Consider the following 19,863-nt stretch of genomic DNA (forward strand, 5'->3'; position numbering starts at 1 on the left):
GAATCAGCCCTTAAGGCATTCGGTTCTGGCTGAAGAGCCCATGAGAGTATTGTAGGCATGAAAAGCCAAGACACCATGGAAAAGAAAAAAAAAGAAGAAGACCTAAATGAAAGATCTCTGCAAGTGAGATCCCAGTGGAAAGAACGGGGCTATCAAAGATGGAGGTACCTTTCTCTGAAGGGAGGAGAGAACTTCCACTTTGACTATGACCCTATCAGAATAAGATCAAAGTTGGCGAACTCAAAAGGCTTCTATAGCCTTGGCAACTCATGACTAGAGCCTAGGGAGATTACTGATGCTATAAACAAGAGTGTCAAATTGTTAAGTCAGCAACAGGAGTCACTGTGTACTTACATCCCATGTGGGATCTGTCCTTAATGTGTTGTCTAATGTGCAGTGATGCTATAACTAGTACTGAAACAGTATTTTTACACTTTGTGTTTCTGTGTGGGTGCAAACTGATGAAATCTTTACTAAGTATATGCAGAATCGATCTTCTGTTTATAAAGATAATTGGAAATGAAAAAAAAACCTGGTGTTAAATTGGAAATGGCATAGAAAATTAATTAATGTTTCTAAAAAAATATTATGTAGCATCTCTGTCTTTAATGTGCTGTACACTGTTATTTAATGCTATAACTAATATTCCAACAGTATTTTTTCACTTTGTGTTGCTATGTGGGGGCAAACTGTTGAAATCTTTACTTAATATATACTGAACTGATCCTCTGTATATAAAGAGAATTGAAAATGAATCTTGATGTGAATGAAAGGGGAGAGGGAGCGGGAAAGGGGAGGGATGCAGGTGGGAGGGAAGTTATGGGAGGGGGAAAGCCATTGTAATCCATAAGCTGTACTTTGGACATTTATATTCATTAAATAAAAGTTTAAAAAAATTTAAAAAAATGAAATCCTGTCTTTTGCAACAAAATGGGTACAACTGGAGATTATTATACTTGTTGAAATAAGGTAGTCCCAAAAAAGACAAATACCATATGTTTTCTCTGATCTGTGGTAATTAATTGAGTACCTAAAATGTAATGTACAGGAGTGCTATTGATACTTTGAGATTTGATGATCATTTACAGCCCTTGTCTCTACTGCTGAGGAACAGTGTCTTTCCCTTCTTATAATTTGGTGAACTCCTTTCTTAGTGTAGGATTAATATTCTAAGTATAAAATAGCCTGAAAATAGATCTTTGTAAAAATTAAGAGTGGGAATAGGAGAGGGTGAAGGAAGAAGGGTGGGAACATGGGCAGTATGGGGGGATGGGGAAGTATCACTATGCTCCTAAATTCGCATGCATGAAAAGCATGAAATTTGTATACCTTAAATAATTTTTAAAGAGATAAATAAGATAAAAGACTCTGTGAAACAACATCCACTGAGTCAGGTATAAGAGCATTAGTGGGACTTCTTTATATATTTTCTGACAAAATCACAGGAAATTATATAGTTTTTAGTATTTTAAAAGTAGATTCCAATATTCAACTTATACTTATTTTACATTTTCTTATTACAAGATTATGAGTCATTCTGCTACAATAGAGAAGTAATTTAAATTATGTTCTCTGCATCCTCCCTAGCTTATATATTAGTCTGTAAAGAATTTTCTTTGAACAGATTTACACATTTTGCCTCTGATCCATTATTCTGCTTAGCAAAAAAATAAAAATAAAAATAAAAATCTGAATAGACTTGCAAACAAGGTGAAAACCATGAGTCTTTTCTCTTTTCTTTTCTTTTTTCTTTTTTTGACAGTGGAAAAAGCTTACATTTTGATAGCACTTATGTGCCAGATAGTGTTCAACTGTGATTACTCTTTTAATTCTCACAATTATCCTATATGATGAATATAGTGATATTTAGAATTCCAGACTCAATACAAATACACCATAAATGTGAATGGTAATTTTCATCCCTCTTTAAGAAAAAACTTTTGGCCGGTGCCGTGGCTCACTTGGCTAATCCTCCGCCTGCGGCGCCAGCACCCCGGCTTCTAGTCCCGGTTGGGGTGCCGGATTCTGTCCCGGTTGCCCCTCTTCCAGTCCAGCTCTCTGCTGTGGCCTGGGAAGGCAGTGGAGGATGGCCCAAGTGCTTGGGCCCTGCACCCACATGGGAGACCAAGAGGAAGCACCTGGCTCCTGGCTTTGGATCAGCGTGGTGTGCTGGCAGCAGCGGCCATTGTGGGGTGAACCAACAGAAAAAGGAAGACCTTTCTCTAGTCTCTCTCTCTCTCTCTCTCACTATCTAACACTGCCTGTCAAAAAAAAAAAAAAAAAGAAAAGAAAGAAAGAAAACTTTTAAGATTCATATCATTCACAATAGCTACAAAAAATTTAAACACCTTGGAATAAATTTAACCAAGGATATACAAGAAGCCATGAGTCCTTTCTTAAAATGGCTTATTTTATCTAATATACAGATAAAGAATATCCCCTGCCCATTATGTGTTTCTAGTGTGTATGTATAAATATGTATATAGGCGCTATGTGAATTTTTAAAGATTATTTTTACACAGTCAGTGTGTAGCAAACTACCTTTAATTTTTCATGGATATTATAGAATAATGTCTTAATTTGTGATAATATAGATATTCAGAACATTTCAACAATAGTTTGATGCATGTATTCTTTTCCAATTAAGCTTGTCCCTGTGACTATTTAGTTTGTCTTTCCATAGTGCAAATAAAATCTCCGGATGGGAAACTTCCTTGTAGTGGTAGTCTCACTTGGGATTATATTATGCCTTTCTTCTGTCTCATTTTGCTATTCCTGCATGTATGAAGTCAGCTGCAATCACAGCACAGCAGGTGAGAGTGAGAAAATCAATTGCTAAAATGACCAAACATCAAGGAAAAATTCCTGTATGTACAGAATTGTCATTGTGAAGTATTCTATCAGCCCTGGGCTGCCTACCTCTGAACATGTTCTTATGTGAAGAAAATAAATCCCTTAGGTTTTACTTAAAGAATACATGAATGACAAAATACAAACCAAAACATGTAATTTTTAAAATCATTACTACTTTTTTTGAACTGTGATAGAATATGCATATATTCTCACAGATTTGCTAGTACTCTTTTTTCAAATATTTATATTATATCTATTTTTAAACATTATGACACACACTTTTTTTCTTGAGTGTGTTCTTTTCATCTTCTTTACCCAATTTTCTCTGGACCCTTGATATTTTCCTTGATAATTTGCAATATTTCTTTATGTATAAAATCAAGCCCTTTTATATTTGTTGCATACGTGTTCCTTTTTCTAGTTGTCTCAATTCCTTTAATAGTTTTAGTTCTGTATATAAAAATATTTCACTTTTATGTGGACATTGATTAGTCTATTATTTGACTTTTGAATATCAGATTTTGTTTAGTAAGCCTTCTCTCTTTTTTTTTTAAAGATTTATTTATTTATTTGAAAGTAAGAGTTACACAGAGAGGAGAGGCAGAGAGAGAGAGAGAGAGAGAGAGAGAGAGAGAGAGAAAGGAGAGAGAGAGAGAAAGGTCTTCCATCCAATGGTTCACTTTCCAATTGGCCACAACTGCCAGAGCTGTGCCAATCCGAAGCCAGGAGCCAGGAGCTTCTTCCTGATCTCCCACCTGAGTGCAAGGGCCCAAGGACTTGGTCTATCTTGTACTGCTTTCCCAGGCCATAGCAGAGAGATGGGTTGGAAGTGGAGCAGCCGGGTCTTGATTCGGCACCCATAAGGGATGCCAGCGCTTCAGGCCAGGGAGTTTACCCGCTGAGCCACAGCGTCAGCCTCAAGCCTTCTCTTAATAACACTGACAACATAAAAAGTGTCATTTCCGTACATAAGGGATAATTTTGCTAAGGAAGTAGATAGAAAATATTGGAATTTGAGGGAAAATAGAGGCATACACTTTAGGTAAAATATACAACTGGTGCCTGCAGCCATCAGAATATATTTTTCCCAATAATTTTTTTTTATTTTTTAACTTTTATTTAATGAATATAAATTTCCAATGTACAGCTTATGGATTACAATGGCTTCCCCCTCCCATAACTTCCCTCCCACCCGCAACCCTACCCTCTTCCGCTCCTCTCCCCTTCCATTCACATCAAGATTCATTTTCAATTCTCTTTATATACAGAAGATCAATTAGTATATATTAAGTAAAGATTTCAACAGTTTGCACCCACATAGAAACACAAAGTAAAACATACTGTTGGAGTACTAGTTATAGCATTAAATCAAAATGTACGGCACGTTAAGGACAGAGATCCCACATGAGGAGCAAGTGCACGGTGACTCCTGTTGTTGACCCAACAAATTGACACTCTAGTTTATGGCGCCAGTAACCACCCTAGGCTCTCGTCATGAGTTGCCAAGGTTATGGAAGCCTTCCAAGTTCGCTGACTCTGATCATATTTAGACAAGGTCATAAAAGACAGGGTGAGGATAGTAACCAATGATCCTAAGAGTGGTGTTAACCAGGTCTGAACAATAAAATTTTTTTGTTAATGACATCAGCAAAGATCTGAATATGGTAATTTTTATAATTTCCAACTCTTATCTTCAATAAATGCTTTTATGTTTACTTATATATGGAAAAATATGTAAGTATATATATGGGGGCTTTAATATAAAAAAAAGAGGAAAGAAACAAAGGAAATTGTAGTTTTGGGTTATTTGCAGTGGAGTAGCTCATAAATTTTCTAGCGGATGGCTAAAATTATCCCTCCAGCAGCAGTCAAATACTAAGCTTCTTTCATAATACGGGAGGACAATTGTACTCATACTACAAAGTACCTTGAGATCATTCCTGGGATTTAAATATTTAGCATATATAATCTTGTATTAAAGCTGTATTTTGCAAGAATAATCTATCAAGGAAAACTTGGCCTCCTTCACTAGATAGTCAATGAATGAGGACTGAGCAAAAAATCAAAACCTTAAATAGGTTTAAACATAAGACTTTCTAAATCATATATAACATGGTCATTCTATAGGACTAATTAGGCTTTAACCAGAACACAGAGTGGAAAGGAAAATTATTGCCTAATAAATTCATAAATTCAAAGAAGCAAGGGGGATAAAAGAAATAGAGAAAGTTTCATAAAATAATAATTATGACGTTGACTTTTTTATTATGCTTTTAAATCGACCAACATATTTATGACAACAAAAATTTAGGGTACTAAAAATCGGGTATTAAGAGTAGCCTTTTAATCAGGAACCGTCCAAAGGCCTTATTCACCTCTGATAAACTCATGAGTTTCTTCCAAAATGTTAATAACAAGCCACCTGGGAAAATAAAAGCATTTATGTTTTCAGTTAGTTATGAAAATATGAATATAATTTCAAAATCTAGAAGTACACAAAATTAATTAAAATTTTAAATTATGCAATGTATTATATTAGTACCTCCACTTGACCATTAGATTTAGCAAATTATGTGAGAAAATGTGTAGTATTGGGTAGTATGACAGCATAATTTAAGAACCCCTTACCTTACTCTAGAATCATACCTATTCAGAAATGATTGAATAATGAACGAAACTAGCCACAAAATTATATGGGATAAATAAAGGACAATTTTTAAATGATTATTTTATCTCAAATAAAATAAAATATTTTAAGATCCATGGTAAGCCATTTCCTATTCCTGCTTAAAAGTTTTCATTTATTGCAGAAAATATCTTCCTGTGAGAAAAGATACCTGGTTTTTCTCCAACTGTCATGGAAACTGAGTAATATTTGGTAACTTAATGCCCCAAGGTCTTCGAGTTATTTCTTGAAAAAGTAGATTGAAACTAACGTATGTACACAGTTCTAATTCTAAAATGATCAGACTTAATGTATATTATTTATTAAGCCATTGGCAGTTCAATATTTTCATACTGAAAACAATTACCCAGGACTAAAGTTAAACAGCTACTTGTTTAACACTACTTCAGATTTAAATAAAGTTTTGACTTCAGACAATTAACTTCAATGGGTCTTTTCACTAAAACTGAGGGTAGTGTCACCTATTTTGTGCTGTTGTTATTAATGTCTATAGACATTAAATATGTCAAGACATTAACCCTAATATCCATCATTTAAATGATGCTCAACAAATACTATATAACTGGCTCTCTCTGTAGCTGATCTTTCTACTTCCATTTCAACTATATTACTTATTTTATTCTCTATCTCAGTGGATGACATCGTCTTACACTCTTTCAGCAAAACAAAAAATGACTGAGTCATTGTCCCTCCTTCTCCTCAAATGCAGACATCACATCCTATGGACCTGATGCTCTTATGCCCGTTCACATCTGTCCTGTCACATTAACTCCTACTGCTACTGGCGTATTAATGCGTTTTTAAGTGCTAGCAATAGTTCTAGATGCACACTGTTACAATTTACTCTCCAATATTCCTAATATTTTTAGCTATTTAATCTGAAAAATCACATCAATTGCCCACTAAAAAGTCCTTAGCATTCCTTTAGTAAGAACAAATACTAGAGAACTGGGCAATTCATAGGAACTCTGTCAGCTACCTATCTTTTCTCATCTTCCTTGGGACAACAATTTCTCCTCCTCTGATTTGGATTCATGTAGTAAATGGAGAAATCAACCTCGTACATCTCCTCCTGTGTTGCAATTGTATTTCAATGATTGGGCACTGGGCCCAGGATAGTCACTTAGTGTTTACCCTAGGCACTAGAGAAACAAGAAGTCATATACTTTTCAGTCTGTAAGGGGAAACTGAGAAGGGAATTATTATAGTTATATGATTACACAGTATGAAAATGATAATGGAAGAGATCCCCCATTAGTAAAAGAAGTGTAAGGCAGTTCTTTATACTGATGTAGGTTAGACAATTGAATGATCAGGATAGCAGTCAGGAAATCTAAGCCTTCAGAAAATTGAAAGAGGAACAAAAATTTGTCACGCAAATAATGAGGGGAGGTGGATTCCAAGTAGCATGACAGTTAGGGATCAGCAATCCTTTGAACACAGAGTATGGAGAGATAGGGGTAATGAAGGACCTCATTTTCACAGAAAAATGAGATGGAATCTTAATCTGAAAGTCAGACTGCTATTAGGATAAATTTCAGAAAAATTTATGAAGAGACACACAAAAAGATATTTATTTTACAAATGCTATTACCACAGGAACTAGGAAATATCGATGATGGTTTGACAGAATCTTATTAGGGAATAGAAGGGGATAGTGTTGAAAACCAAGGGAGAAATTATAAGGATTTGCCTTAAAATCCAGATATTGAATAGGAGAAAATAGAATCAACTCTTAGAAGTGGGGAAACAGATAGGACATTATTTAGGAGAACAATTTAAGATTGAACATAACAACTTGATATGGAAAATGTAAAAATCTGTGAAATGTGAAAGCAAAATTTTTGCAGTATTAGTGTTCACAAGTGATGTCTTGCCTGGAGACAACATACTGATGCTTAATTCAATTAATACATTTTGGAGTTTCACTTGGAAACAAAGCAAAGAGTAGGAGTTTCAGGACAAATACAGTCCTGAAAAAATAAGGAGCCAGGGAATGGGTGTGAAGCTTAGCAGTTAAGATACCTGCACCCCACACTAGAGTTCCTGGGTTCAATTCCTCGCTCTCCCTCCTGACTCTGGCTTCCTGCTAATTCAGACCTTGGGAGGCAGCTGTAAAAGCTGAAGTAAGTGGGATCCTGCCACCCATGAGAGAGACCTGAATTGCATTCTCAGCACCTGGTTTTGTCCCCAGACCATCCCAAGCTTTAAGGCTTTTGGGGAGTGACCCAGAAAATGGGAGGGTGCTCTATCTATGTCTCTTGCTGTCATTCTTTATCTCATTTAAAAAAGGAAAAAATGAAAAACTGAGGTGGACTAGAGGAACAGGATATCAAAACACAAACTTTATCATTTATATGTAGAACATATGCTTTTTTCATATGCTTTATAATAAACTTACATTTTGAGTATAGTTGTCAATGAAAATGTGTTGTGATAATTTGTATATGAATTTTATGTATTAAGCTATGAGATCTTAGAACGTTAAACATCTTTATCACAGTTGCTTTCCACTAACATAACATACAGTAGGTACTCAATATTTCTTGCTGGATGAACTATTAAATATATTCAGATAATATATGACTAATTCATTTAAGTTTTATTCACATTATAATTCATAATCATACCTGTGATTTTATTTACTCTTGATAGTGCTGTTATTGATGTCAAATGTGCTTTTTCATATAAATTGAAGTCAGGGGCGAGAATTTTTGCATCCTGGTCTGTGAGTAGCCTATGTGGGAACCCTATTAGTATTTCCACTGTGCTTGCAAAGTATGGGCGATATTCTGCTGCCTCACAAAATTCAAAGGCAGATAGAAAATCCATGGTGAAGTCTCTTTCAGTTGCTGAAGAATATTCTGATCTAAAAGAGCATAATTAATAAAATGAACAAAATAGTACGTTTCAGATACAAATTAAAGACCAGATATGTATTTTCATACATGCATTTTACATAGAGTTACTGTGTAAGTTAGTGAATACTCAATCCCCCATAATAGCATTTATAAGTTAAAATAATTATAGCGTATAGCAATCCTTTTATCACTTCCATAAGATTTACTCCTCTGTATTTTTCATTGTATATCTCTAATTTCTATCCTGCTCACTTCTCTAAGCATCAGTCATTTTCTACAAAGGTAATTTGAGACTATGTAAAATGAAACAAAATAATGGGTAAGAGATCATCTGATAGCAATTTCTGAGAATTCTGCAAAAATAGTTAACTTATTGTAATATTTATCTCATTAGTATGCGTAGAATTATCTAAACACATGCGGAATAATAAATGAATGAAGTATTTGGCATGGTAACCAAAGCATTGTCCTGAAGAAGATTCATGGCAGAGTCCTAGACCAAACAAACAAACAAAGATTCAAATTCTTTTGATTCCATGCAAATGAAAGTTTCAAGGTAACAAATGGAAAGTGATTCTTTCTTGATGAGAATTACTATAAAAGAATAAAGCATTAAAAACATGTTTGATAGCATCACAGATAAAAAGAGTTTTGAGATTCATGAAATAAAACCCCAGGAAAGAAGGGTGATCTTAGACTGAGTATGAAATATGTGAATGTTTTTCCACTCAAAGAAATAGAGGATATTGAAAACTATAGTTTGAGTGTTGAGAAAATAGGAAGAGTCTTTGGTAGAATTGTGGAATTAGAGAAGAAAAATGTTAGTTGATGACTAACCAAATTGAAGAGGCCATGATACACAACTCCATGTTTCACTTAGGAGCATGAAAACACACAAAATGGGTTTTAGAATGAAGAAATAAATGAGCTCACAAAGACTTCAGCCCACTTTTAAATAACTATAATCCCCATTTTGAACTAAAGTGATATGTTTCCAACCTGACTGCCTGGAGTAAAAATTAATTCTCCCTGTAGTAAGACAGTATATCTGTGGACACAAATTTTCTTGTTAAATTTCTCCTGTACAGTGTCCAGCACAGGAGACAAACTAGCCAAAATAATAAAACAACAATTGCCTGGACAACTAAAGGAACTACATGCACACATCCAGACATGTACACATGATAGGATCTCTGAGAGACACATACTTTGGAGTTATGAAGTATGGGCTTCAAAAACAGTTATGATAATAAACGGCCAACTGACACATTTCAGAAGACAGCTTAAAAATATAAAAGCGAATCAAATGGGAGTTGTGGTAATGAAAACACAATAACAAATTAAGATCTCAATAGATGGCTTTACCAGTATTGTAGAAAAGTAGAGGTTGCCCATGTGGTGCAGTGGTTAAAGCCCCAGCCTGCAGTGCCAGCATCCCCTTTGGGCGTCAGTTCAAGTCCATGCTGCTCCGCTTTTGATTCAGCTCTCTGCTATGGCCTGGGAAAGCAGCAGAGGATGGTCCAAGCTTTTGTGTCCCTGGTATCAGCGTGGGAGACCCAGAAAAAGCTCCTGTCTCCTGGCTTCAGATCAGCTCAACTCTGGCTGTTGTGGCCATTTGAGGAGTGAACCAGCAGATGGAAGACTCTCCTTCTCGTTCTATCTCTCTCTGTAAACCTATCTTTCAAATAAATTTTAAAAATTGTTAAAAAAAATAAAGAAATAGCAGAAAGTGGAAACAAAAGCCAAATTGTGAATTGAAAGATTAAAACAAAATCCTCAAAGAACAAAAGTGAAAATAGTAGAAAGTATAGAAAATTGTGGAATTGATCAATGGTACATAGCGCAAAATTTTAATATATATTCAGGGAATTTTCTAAAGGAGAGAACTTATACAAAGAGGCAGAATAATATTTGAAAAGGAAGTGATGACAGTTTTCTAAATCTGATGAAAGACATATATCCTAGGACTAAAAATGTAAAGAAGGTTCAATAGAACAAATAAATTTAGGAACATCAAAATAAAGCAACAAAAAATATAAAGCTTCAGAAGAGAAAGGACAAAGAAATCATGTTTTTAAAGATCTATTTATTCATTTTAAAGCATATTTACAGAGATAGAAGGGGAGACAGAGACAAAGAGAGAGAGCAGAGAGAGATCTTCCATCCACTGGTTCACACCCCAAAGGCCGCAGAGTCTCAGATTGGGCCTGCATAAGCCAGGAACCTCTAACTCCATCTGGATCTCTCACATCGGTGACCAAGAACTTGGGCCATTCTGCTGCTTTTCTAGGCACATTGCTAAGGAGCTGAATTGGAAGCAGAGTAGACAGGAATCGAATCAGGACTCATTAAGGATGCCAGCATCATAGGCAGTAGCTTAACCCACTGTGCCACAGTGCCAGCCCTGAGAAATAATTTCTAATTAAGTGAAAATATTATATAACATATATCAGCATTAGAATTAAGTTCTTTATTCTAGACATTTAAATTAGAAGTCAAAAAATTAATAAAAGCTAAAAATTTCTAGAAGAAAATATAACAATGTATATGCATATATATGCACATATATAAATGAATACAGAAGGCTAAAAATAACCAAATAAATATATAAGAATACTCTTAAAAATATAAAGGCAAAATTATCATATTTCAGATAAATAAAAGTTGAGATAACTTTTCACTACAGATCAGGAAGAAAGTGATTTTTAAAAGATTTCTTCAAGGAAAGGAAAAATATGCCAGAGGGTAGTTTAGAGATTCAGGAAGAAAAGAAGGGAATGGGAAAAATAAGTGCTTAGGCAAATCAACAAATAATTTTTCTTTTTAAAATAATTATCTATAATATTTTTGATAGCACATTATTTCAACTACACATTGTGGCAGGGATAAAGGGATTTGAAATATTCAGAACTCCTTGACCTTTTCATGAAGAAAAGTCCCTATGCAAAACTTTAATATGCCGCTAGTGCACAATTAGAGTGAATACTAAGACAGTATTGAAAAACAAAAGAACTCAAGGATCATCCGGCTGGACAAAGAACAAAGCTGCTCTAGAAGCCACTGGTCAGACACCGACTGCATCTGAGTTCACTTGGGTCAGAAACTGAGCCTCAGCAGACTCTGAAGCATTGAAATCATACTGAGTTTTCCTCCTCAAAACAAATGCACAAGAAAAATTCAATGGAAAACACCATATATTTGTAAACTAGGTAATACAGTAACAATGAATCAAACAAAAATCCTCAATGAAAATTAGAAAATTATATTTATTACTTCTGCTGGTTAATGTGATGTAGTAAAATTTATGGAATTTATGTAAAGCCACATCTGAAGCAAATCTATATTCTTGGGGAGGTATGAATTATATTAATTTTCATTTCTTGATATGAGCAAAAATAAAAGTAAATGAAAATATATTAGCAAAGAGGATAGGAAAATAGAGACGCCCTGAAACCACCAAAATACAAAATTAGCTTAAAACAGAATTTTGGAAGTCAAAAATTACTTCTTGGGAAAACTGTAACTACATCAGTGAAATCTAACAACATGTAGTAAAAAGTTACATCCGTGTTACACAGAACCTCACCGAGAGGAATGCGGAGGATCCTGCCACGCTGTGCTCAGGGAAGCACACTTCCCTGGTACGAGCACGGCGGCAGTCCTGTCTCTGCTAAGCAGGCTAGGTGAGGGCACACCCTTATAAATATCAGAATGTGAACTGGATAAACTCTTAGTGTCTGCACAGTAAATTATTTGTATATGGATGTAAAAGACAGTATAAAATCTATTAGAATTGATATGTCAATAGTAAGAACTTTAGAAACAAAGTCATTAAAATAGTCACTTGTATTTTCATATGCCAACAATAGAAATAAATGAGAAGTTAGATAAAAATCATAGTTATTAGCAACATAAATTTGTAATAATAATTCTAAAAAATACATTAAACAAACCAATACAGTTATTCTAAAAATATAATCAAAAATAAATATACAAATGTTAGGCTTAATCCCATGATATGGTTGCTTCCCGAAATAATGAAAAGTATATATTAACTGCTTGATATGGTTGAGCATAACAAATGAATACAAACGAAGTATTGCGAAGATATAAATTATTCTCAAATTGACCTACAAATTAATGCAATCCCAACTCAAATCTAAACATTTTTTTCTGTTGGTATTAACTTGACAAATGCCAAATTTGTAAATATAGGCAAATGGTGAAATATACCAAAGATGATCTTGAAATGAGGAACATGTTTGGAAGAATTACAATTATCTATTAACAGGTTACACTGTAAATTTAGTCATGAAGACATTGTAAAACTCATAGGAAACAAATAAAAGGATTGAAAGAAACTGAGACTTGCATGCATAAACACAACAAATTACCAGGAGGCTGGAGATCTGCATAATCTCAGGAGAGATTTTTTTTCTTAAATCAGAAAAACTCATTAAATCGTTAAAAAAACATTGAAAAGTTGGTCAAGATTAAGAAACTTTTACACTGGAAGGACATTGTGGTGCAGTGTTTTAAGCTTGGGACTTGCTTAACACTGGGACGCCAACATGCCACATTGGAAATGTTGGTTCCAATGTTTCTCTGTTTTTATTCCAGCTTCCTGCTAACATGCCTGGGGATGCAGTAGATGATGGCTTAAGTGCTTGCATCCCTGCGGCCCATATGAGAGACTATGATGGAGCTCCTGTCTCCTGGCTTTTAATATGGCACAATCATGACTGCTTGTGGGCATTTGGAGAGTGAACAGGTGGGTCTCTCTCTCTCTTCCTCTCTCTCTCTCTTCCTCTCTCTCTCTCTTTCTCTCTCTCTCTCATCTTATCTCTCTTCTTCTCTCCCTTCTCTGCTGACCTCTTTCTTTCCCTCTGCCTTTTAAAAATACATAATAAATAAATCTTAAATTTTCTCATTCCATTTTTTTTCTTACATTAAAACCTTATTAAGTAGTAACCTGTTAAACATAAACTAAGAGAAGTTAGTATTTCAAACCATTTTTTTTTAATTTGGTGGTGATAGAGTGTAACAAATCTGGCTCAGAATTTTACCACAATATTCACGTAACTACCTTGTACAGTCATCCCTCAATATCTGCAGGTTCTGTGTCTGTGGATACAACTAACCTCAGTTGGAAAATATTGAGAAAGAAAATTGTATCTCTACTAGAAGAATATGTGCAGACTCCTTTGTTTGTCATTATTCTCTAAACAGTACAATATAGCAACTATTTATATAGCATTTAGATTGTATTAGGTGTTATATGTGATTGATCTAGAGATGGCTTGAAATAAACATGAAGATGTGGATAGGTTATATGCAAGTACAACACCATTTTATAGGATATTTTAATAGATTTTGGTATCTGCATGGATCCTGGAACCAATCCCCAACAGACGCTGAGGGGTGACTATATATGTCATCCAGAATCCAAAAACAGACAGACATTGATTGCATATTGCATTCAATAAAATTGAATAGTCATAAAAAACAGCTTTACTATGAACTAACTATAAGAAAATGCTATGAACTTCCTCCTGGAAAAGGTGTACATACAGCCATCTTTTCATCTATTTCTTTACATAGCTGGCTTATATATGTGGACTGCAAATAAAAGTGAAAGACTCATTTGCTGAGATGTTTTGGAAAAACAGGAAATGAATATTGGAGGTAAAAATATCTATCATAAAGAGTGGTAATCTTACATGTCATTGAACTTCGGCATTGCAACATTAACAGCGGCTCGATGGGCATCCCACATGTATTTGATCACTGTAGTATCATCTCTGTTGATAATGGGAATAGTTCCAAACTTGGAAAGGGTCATCCTTGACTGCATATACTACAGAATAAATAATGTGTTTTATGTAAATAGAAGAACCCAACATGTCATTAAAATAAATTTAATCAAAATTCCCATCGATTTCTGAAATATGTTTCTGTGAAATAAATGTATTTTCAGAATCGATTACTGCATTGAATAGGACATTCTACTTTTATTTACTTTATGAAGATTTATGCTAATGTACTTGCACATGTAAGCATGATTTGGTAATTATTGTTAGCAATTATACTGAAAAAACATCATACATGAAATTATATTAATTTTATATTAATCATCCACTCAGTGGTATATCAGGACACTAACAAGAATAATTCCAAGGGAAGGATCATTACTGTATACTTACAGTTTTATATGTACATTAATATGAAGTTTTGTCAATATTTAAGTAATACATTCATTGAGAGATTATCAATGTCTTTATTGATACCATTCAGGAAAAAAAAATCACTGTATTCTCTTACCTGATAAAACCTTTTGGCTACATCCATAGCTTGTGGGTAGGCTCTACGACATTCCTCAATTGAATAACAGAAGTCAGATCTGCGTTCCTCTCCAGATAAAAACTCTATCTCATACGGTATATCTCTTAAAAACCCAGATTCCACTGCAGCAAGGAAATTCATAGCAATCACATAGAAATTAATGCCTGCAGTGTAACAGAGAAGAAAGTTGTCTGGAATCACCAACTGGCTAATAAGAGTTAGGTGAAAACTCAAGTCACTCTCTATATAAATTTAGTTTATCTTTCAAGTAATACTGTCAAATTTACTGGCTCTAGGAAACATCCGAGGGTAGGAAAACTTGGAGTTAATCACAGTCGGGAAATTCTCCACAGTAGGGGCCCAGTCTGCATGCAGATAGCTGTACATAAATGAACTTGATGCAACCGAATTCCAAGTGATCAATGTTCTGTACTTATTACTCTTCAAGTAGGAAATAGATCACAAGGTTTGCCTGAGAAAGCAATCTACCATTTGGTGTACATGTAGACGGTGCTCGGTATGTGACTTGGGAAACACAGCCTAATTAAGAAGCTCAGCATGAACTATCTTGGTCCGTCCTTTCAATTCTTGCAGAGCCTCATGTTTCTGACTCCCTGCTCCAGAAAGCCCCACTATATTTCTTTAACTTTAGATTTAGTATTGTTCTTCAGCTTCTTGGTGCTAACTCCTCTCAGTCAAGTACTCAGATTCTAAGTACCTGTGTATATTCTGTCTTTGGACTGTTCATCTTCTTCTCAATGCCTGTGTTCATCTTGTCTAAGAGAAACCTGAAAGCTCTAGACCTCGTTACTCCTAGGTTCATCCCACGGGCTGGTTTCCTGGGTCCCAGGCCTAGTTCCAGGATTTCTGACAACGAACACATCCTCCCATCTTTCTGCTTAACTACCAGAGAAACATTGTGATTGCCCATCCTGTTGTCAGGAAAGCTAGGATACCTAATGACACGAAACGTGAGAGCAAAGACAGAAATTTCATCAAACATTCTTCAGTCTTAGACGGCAAGTTATTTTCTCACTGTTTAATATCTGGTACACTAGGTGACCATCTCACTCCACTTGTTTGTATTTTTAATCTGAATGCTTAAAATTGAGTGTTTGATTACTAATACAGTTTACTTTGAGCTGTCCGTTAGAAATTATTAAGCCTCTGAGATGTGATAGAACACATTAGGTCACTGAGGCCCAAAATTCCCACACTCGATAAAACAGGGCACAGATGATCTAAAGGTTAGTGGAAGGTCCATTGCTTGGGAAAGCCCCTCACCTGGACATTCCAGATTGCTGAGACAAGACACTGTAGAAAAGGGACTTTACCAACCAGCCCTTCTGCAACAGGACCCTTCCCAAAAAGCAACAAAAATAAGCTGCCACCCATTGCTAGTGGGGCTGAACATTCACTTTCAGCCTCTCCACCCACTCTCTGGGTGACTTACAATCCTGCCTCAAACAGCTTCCATGTTGCATCATTTTTAAGCCCTAAAATCAGAAAACCTAACATTGTCTATAGTGTGTCTAAAGAATTTTGTTCATTACAATATGATCTATTTTTAATATACATTTTTTTAAAAATTTCATTTCTAATTGGTTTATATATATGAATAAATCTTTGAGAATCAGCAAATACATTATAACGAGTGCAATAAATTAAATAAATTTTGCAGTGTATGTGTGTGTTTTAGTGGCAGGCTTAGAAAGGCAAACTATAATGGATTAATAAACTCATTTAGGGGAAGTGAATTTGGCGCGGTGGTAAGATGCTGCTTGGTGTGCCAGGGTTGTGGCATAGTGGGTGAAGCCACTATGTGTGATGCCAGCAGCCTGTCTGAGTGCCAGTTCTAGTCCTGCCACTCCACCTCTGATCTACAACCCTGCTGACAGCCCAAGAAAAGCAGCATAAGATGGTCAAGAACTTGAGCTCCTGTCACCCATATTGGAAATCCCAGTGAAGCTCCTGGCTCCTGGCTTTAACGAGACTCAGCCCTCGTTGTCACTTCCTTCCAAGGAGTGGACCAGTGGATGGATTGCTCCTCTTCTCTCTCTTTCTTTCTCTCTTACCTCTTCCCGCTCCTTCTCCCTCTCTCTCTAACTTCCTCTATGTAACATTTAACTTTCCAATAAATACATTTTTTAAAAAAAGTACTGCTTTGCATAACTGCATCCCACATGAGAGTGCTTGGCTTGAGACCTGGTTTTGCCTCTGATCCAGCTTCCTGCTAATACAAAACCGGTAAAAGCAGCAGATGACTGCTTAAGTACTTGGGTCCCTGCTACCCATGTGGGACACTAGGATTGAATTCCTAGCTCTTGCCATTGTCATGGCCTAATTCAAACTGTTGCAGGCATTTGGGAAGTGAACCAGTGAATTGAAGATGTTTCTGTTTCTTTCTGTATCACTCTGCCTTTCAAATAAAGTGAAAATAAATAAACAAAAAATTTAAGACATGAAAGCTATTTTAAAAATAGAAGGCAGAGAGTTAGAATGTATTACTACTCTGTGAAAAGAGGAAATTACTCAAACTCTATCAGTTTTGCAAGATTATCTGTATCTTGGAGGTATTAATATTAATTCTTGAGTAGGGACTGAATTAAGCACATCTCTGAATAACTTAATCTATTTAAGTGAAATAAATGTGGAATAAATGTTAAATGTTTGGGAAACAGGCTGAAAATATGTATAATAGACAACAAAAACTCTGAAATGATGGATAACAAAGTACAATATTTTCCTTTAAAATCTAACTAAAAATAATAATGCTCCATAAATTACTATTTACAAATGGCCATCATAAGAGTTTACCTGTTTCAAGTTGGTTGCATAAATTGATTAGTTCCTCGGAAATTGCACAGAAAATTGTATATCTTTAAAAAGCAAATTTCAAAGTTTACCTCAAATTAGCCTACCCTATAAAAAACAGAGCAAGCCACATGGCCACAGATCAGGAAAGAAACACGAGGCATAGGTGACGCTTACCTCCCCAGCCACTGCTGCTGGATATGCAGCCACCGCCAAAACTGCACACTGAACTATTCGAAGGGTCTGAGAACCGATCTGCAGAGCAAAGAGAGTAGCTAAAGAGCCCCACCATGGAAATTCAAACTTACAGTAGAAAATCATGAGAAGGAGGGGAAAAGATACATGTGGTCTGCTCCAGAAATTAGGAAAGGAATTATAATTCTTTCTCATAATGTGGTCCATTGATAGCTTTTCATGTGCTGGTCAGCTCTTGGCCAGTCGAAGCTTCTCAGAAACACCAGTCTGTAAAGCTCACGCGTTGAGTAAGCAGGATCAGCAAAGCATCTCCTGTCACAGGCAGCCTCTTTACTCACTCGATCTTTCTCCCCACTGCAGAGTGACTTGAAAATTTAAATGTACAAGAAGTAATTTGAAGTTTCAATGTACTGCATCCTATACTGCTATTCTTCATTCAACTGGGTTTCTTGGGCATCTAGTTTCTTACAAAGAACACAAATTTGGGGGACAAAACATGAAACTAGGAAGCTACTTCAAATAAAAAACTTGGTTCAAGAACCAGGAAGAATAGTGGAATTCCATAAACACACAATGAAAAGAGATGATGTTTAGAAAAACACAAAGTTCCAAGCTGAAGCATCACATCTCCATTGGTTTCATTCTACCTACTTCAGTTCATACAGAGTGATCTAGTTACTAAGCCTAAGACTGTGTTCATTTCTTCTGACTCAAGCTAACATGTAACACAAAGTATAACTTACACTGAGTGTCATGTCTTACGTTGATTAGCATTATATGAGGCAAAGCCCAGAATTTTAGGACAATATGTTGTTAACCTTATCTAGTACCAAATTTCTCCCTGAGCTTCAGAATTAAAAGAAGGTTTTGTCATATAATAAATTGTCTATAATAAATCCACCTGGTATGCAAAATAATTTAACTTACAGAAAAGAGTAATTGCACCATTAGAAGTTCTGAGTACTGGAAAATAAATGATTGTATGGATTCTGCATTCCATAAACATTCAGACAGGAACATCTAAACACATTAGTTAGGCACTTTCAGTGCTCTGAGTAACAGAGAAGGGAAAAGCATGCTTCCTTGGGAATAATTAAGATGTACATACCTGTCTTATACAGTCTTCCATAAAATATGGTTAGTGCCCACAGCACGTTTTCTGAATTGTTTTTTCCAAACTGAGCAAAATATTTGTCTGATTCTCTCATAAGAATCTTATACATTTTCAAGCGATCAGCATACTTCCAGATATCAATGATTATTTTGTTGTTCTGTACCGGAAATTCTGTTATGCTCCCACTAATCTGGTCCCAAAGAATGGGGTAGTTATCACTTCCATCTGTGGTGGACACCGGCTCTTGGGCACAACCTACAGAAAAGAGGCTTAGGAAAAGAAAAGTGGGGATCATCAAAGCAGCCCACATCCTCTCACTCTTCTTTGTGCTCAGCCGACGTCTCTGACTGAAGCAGAACATTCATGGTAGCCCAATGATCCCTCTTTTAAGTTATCCCTCTTTTAAGTTCGAATAACAGATCTCTAAGAGGATAATACCTAAGGGAAGATCACATGCATTCATAATGAGAAATAGTTAACGAAGAGCAACTGTCAAACTTAGTCATTAAAATGACCAAAGGCTATTTCAAACTGCTTCTCAAATAAATAGGCAGGTCAGACCATTTATTGCAGGTAGTCAAATTGCCAGTTACTTCCTTTGGTTCCAAATACCTAAGCATTGCCAGTTCTTCTAAACAATGTTTTACCTACTCATTTAACTCAAATGAATACTTTCATTTTAAAAATTACCTCCCTCTGGCAAATAAAAGTAAAAAAGAAAGAAAACAGGAGAAAAGAGAGGGAAAGAAAACCACATTTTTCCTAGAACAGATTAATAGAAGAAACATAACTCTTTTCTGTGTTTTTACAAGGCACTTATTTTGGTGTCTTGGTAATATAGTAGTAAGGAAGAAAAATTAGAAATAAATTGGAAATATGAAACTTTGTCATTCAGAAAATTTAGATTAGATGTTAAACAAGAAAATTTTACTGTTTTGTGTGTTGAGTGTTTCTGTATTCATAGGTAAGAATACAATGTATAAGTATGTGTGTGTGTG

The 19,863-nt window shown here is 35.4% G+C and overlaps 1 protein-coding gene across 1 annotated transcript; it reads right to left on the bottom strand.

The window, feature by feature from the left end:
* Positions 1–5,168: 5,168 nt before the first annotated feature.
* Positions 5,169–19,226, bottom strand: LOC133756653 (protein LEG1 homolog). The gene is made up of 7 exons (XM_062187261.1): positions 18,860–19,226; positions 17,734–17,811; positions 14,722–14,906; positions 14,121–14,257; positions 11,987–12,079; positions 8,170–8,408; positions 5,169–5,275 (listed from the first exon to the last, which is right to left on the bottom strand). Exons 1-7 carry the CDS (start codon positions 19,224–19,226, stop codon positions 5,169–5,171), a joined length of 1,206 nt encoding a protein of 401 aa, XP_062043245.1.
* Positions 19,227–19,863: the final 637 nt, after the last annotated feature.

The sequence above is a fragment of the Lepus europaeus genome, chromosome 3 (genome assembly GCF_033115175.1).
Source record: "Lepus europaeus isolate LE1 chromosome 3, mLepTim1.pri, whole genome shotgun sequence".
NCBI lineage: Eukaryota > Metazoa > Chordata > Mammalia > Lagomorpha > Leporidae > Lepus > Lepus europaeus.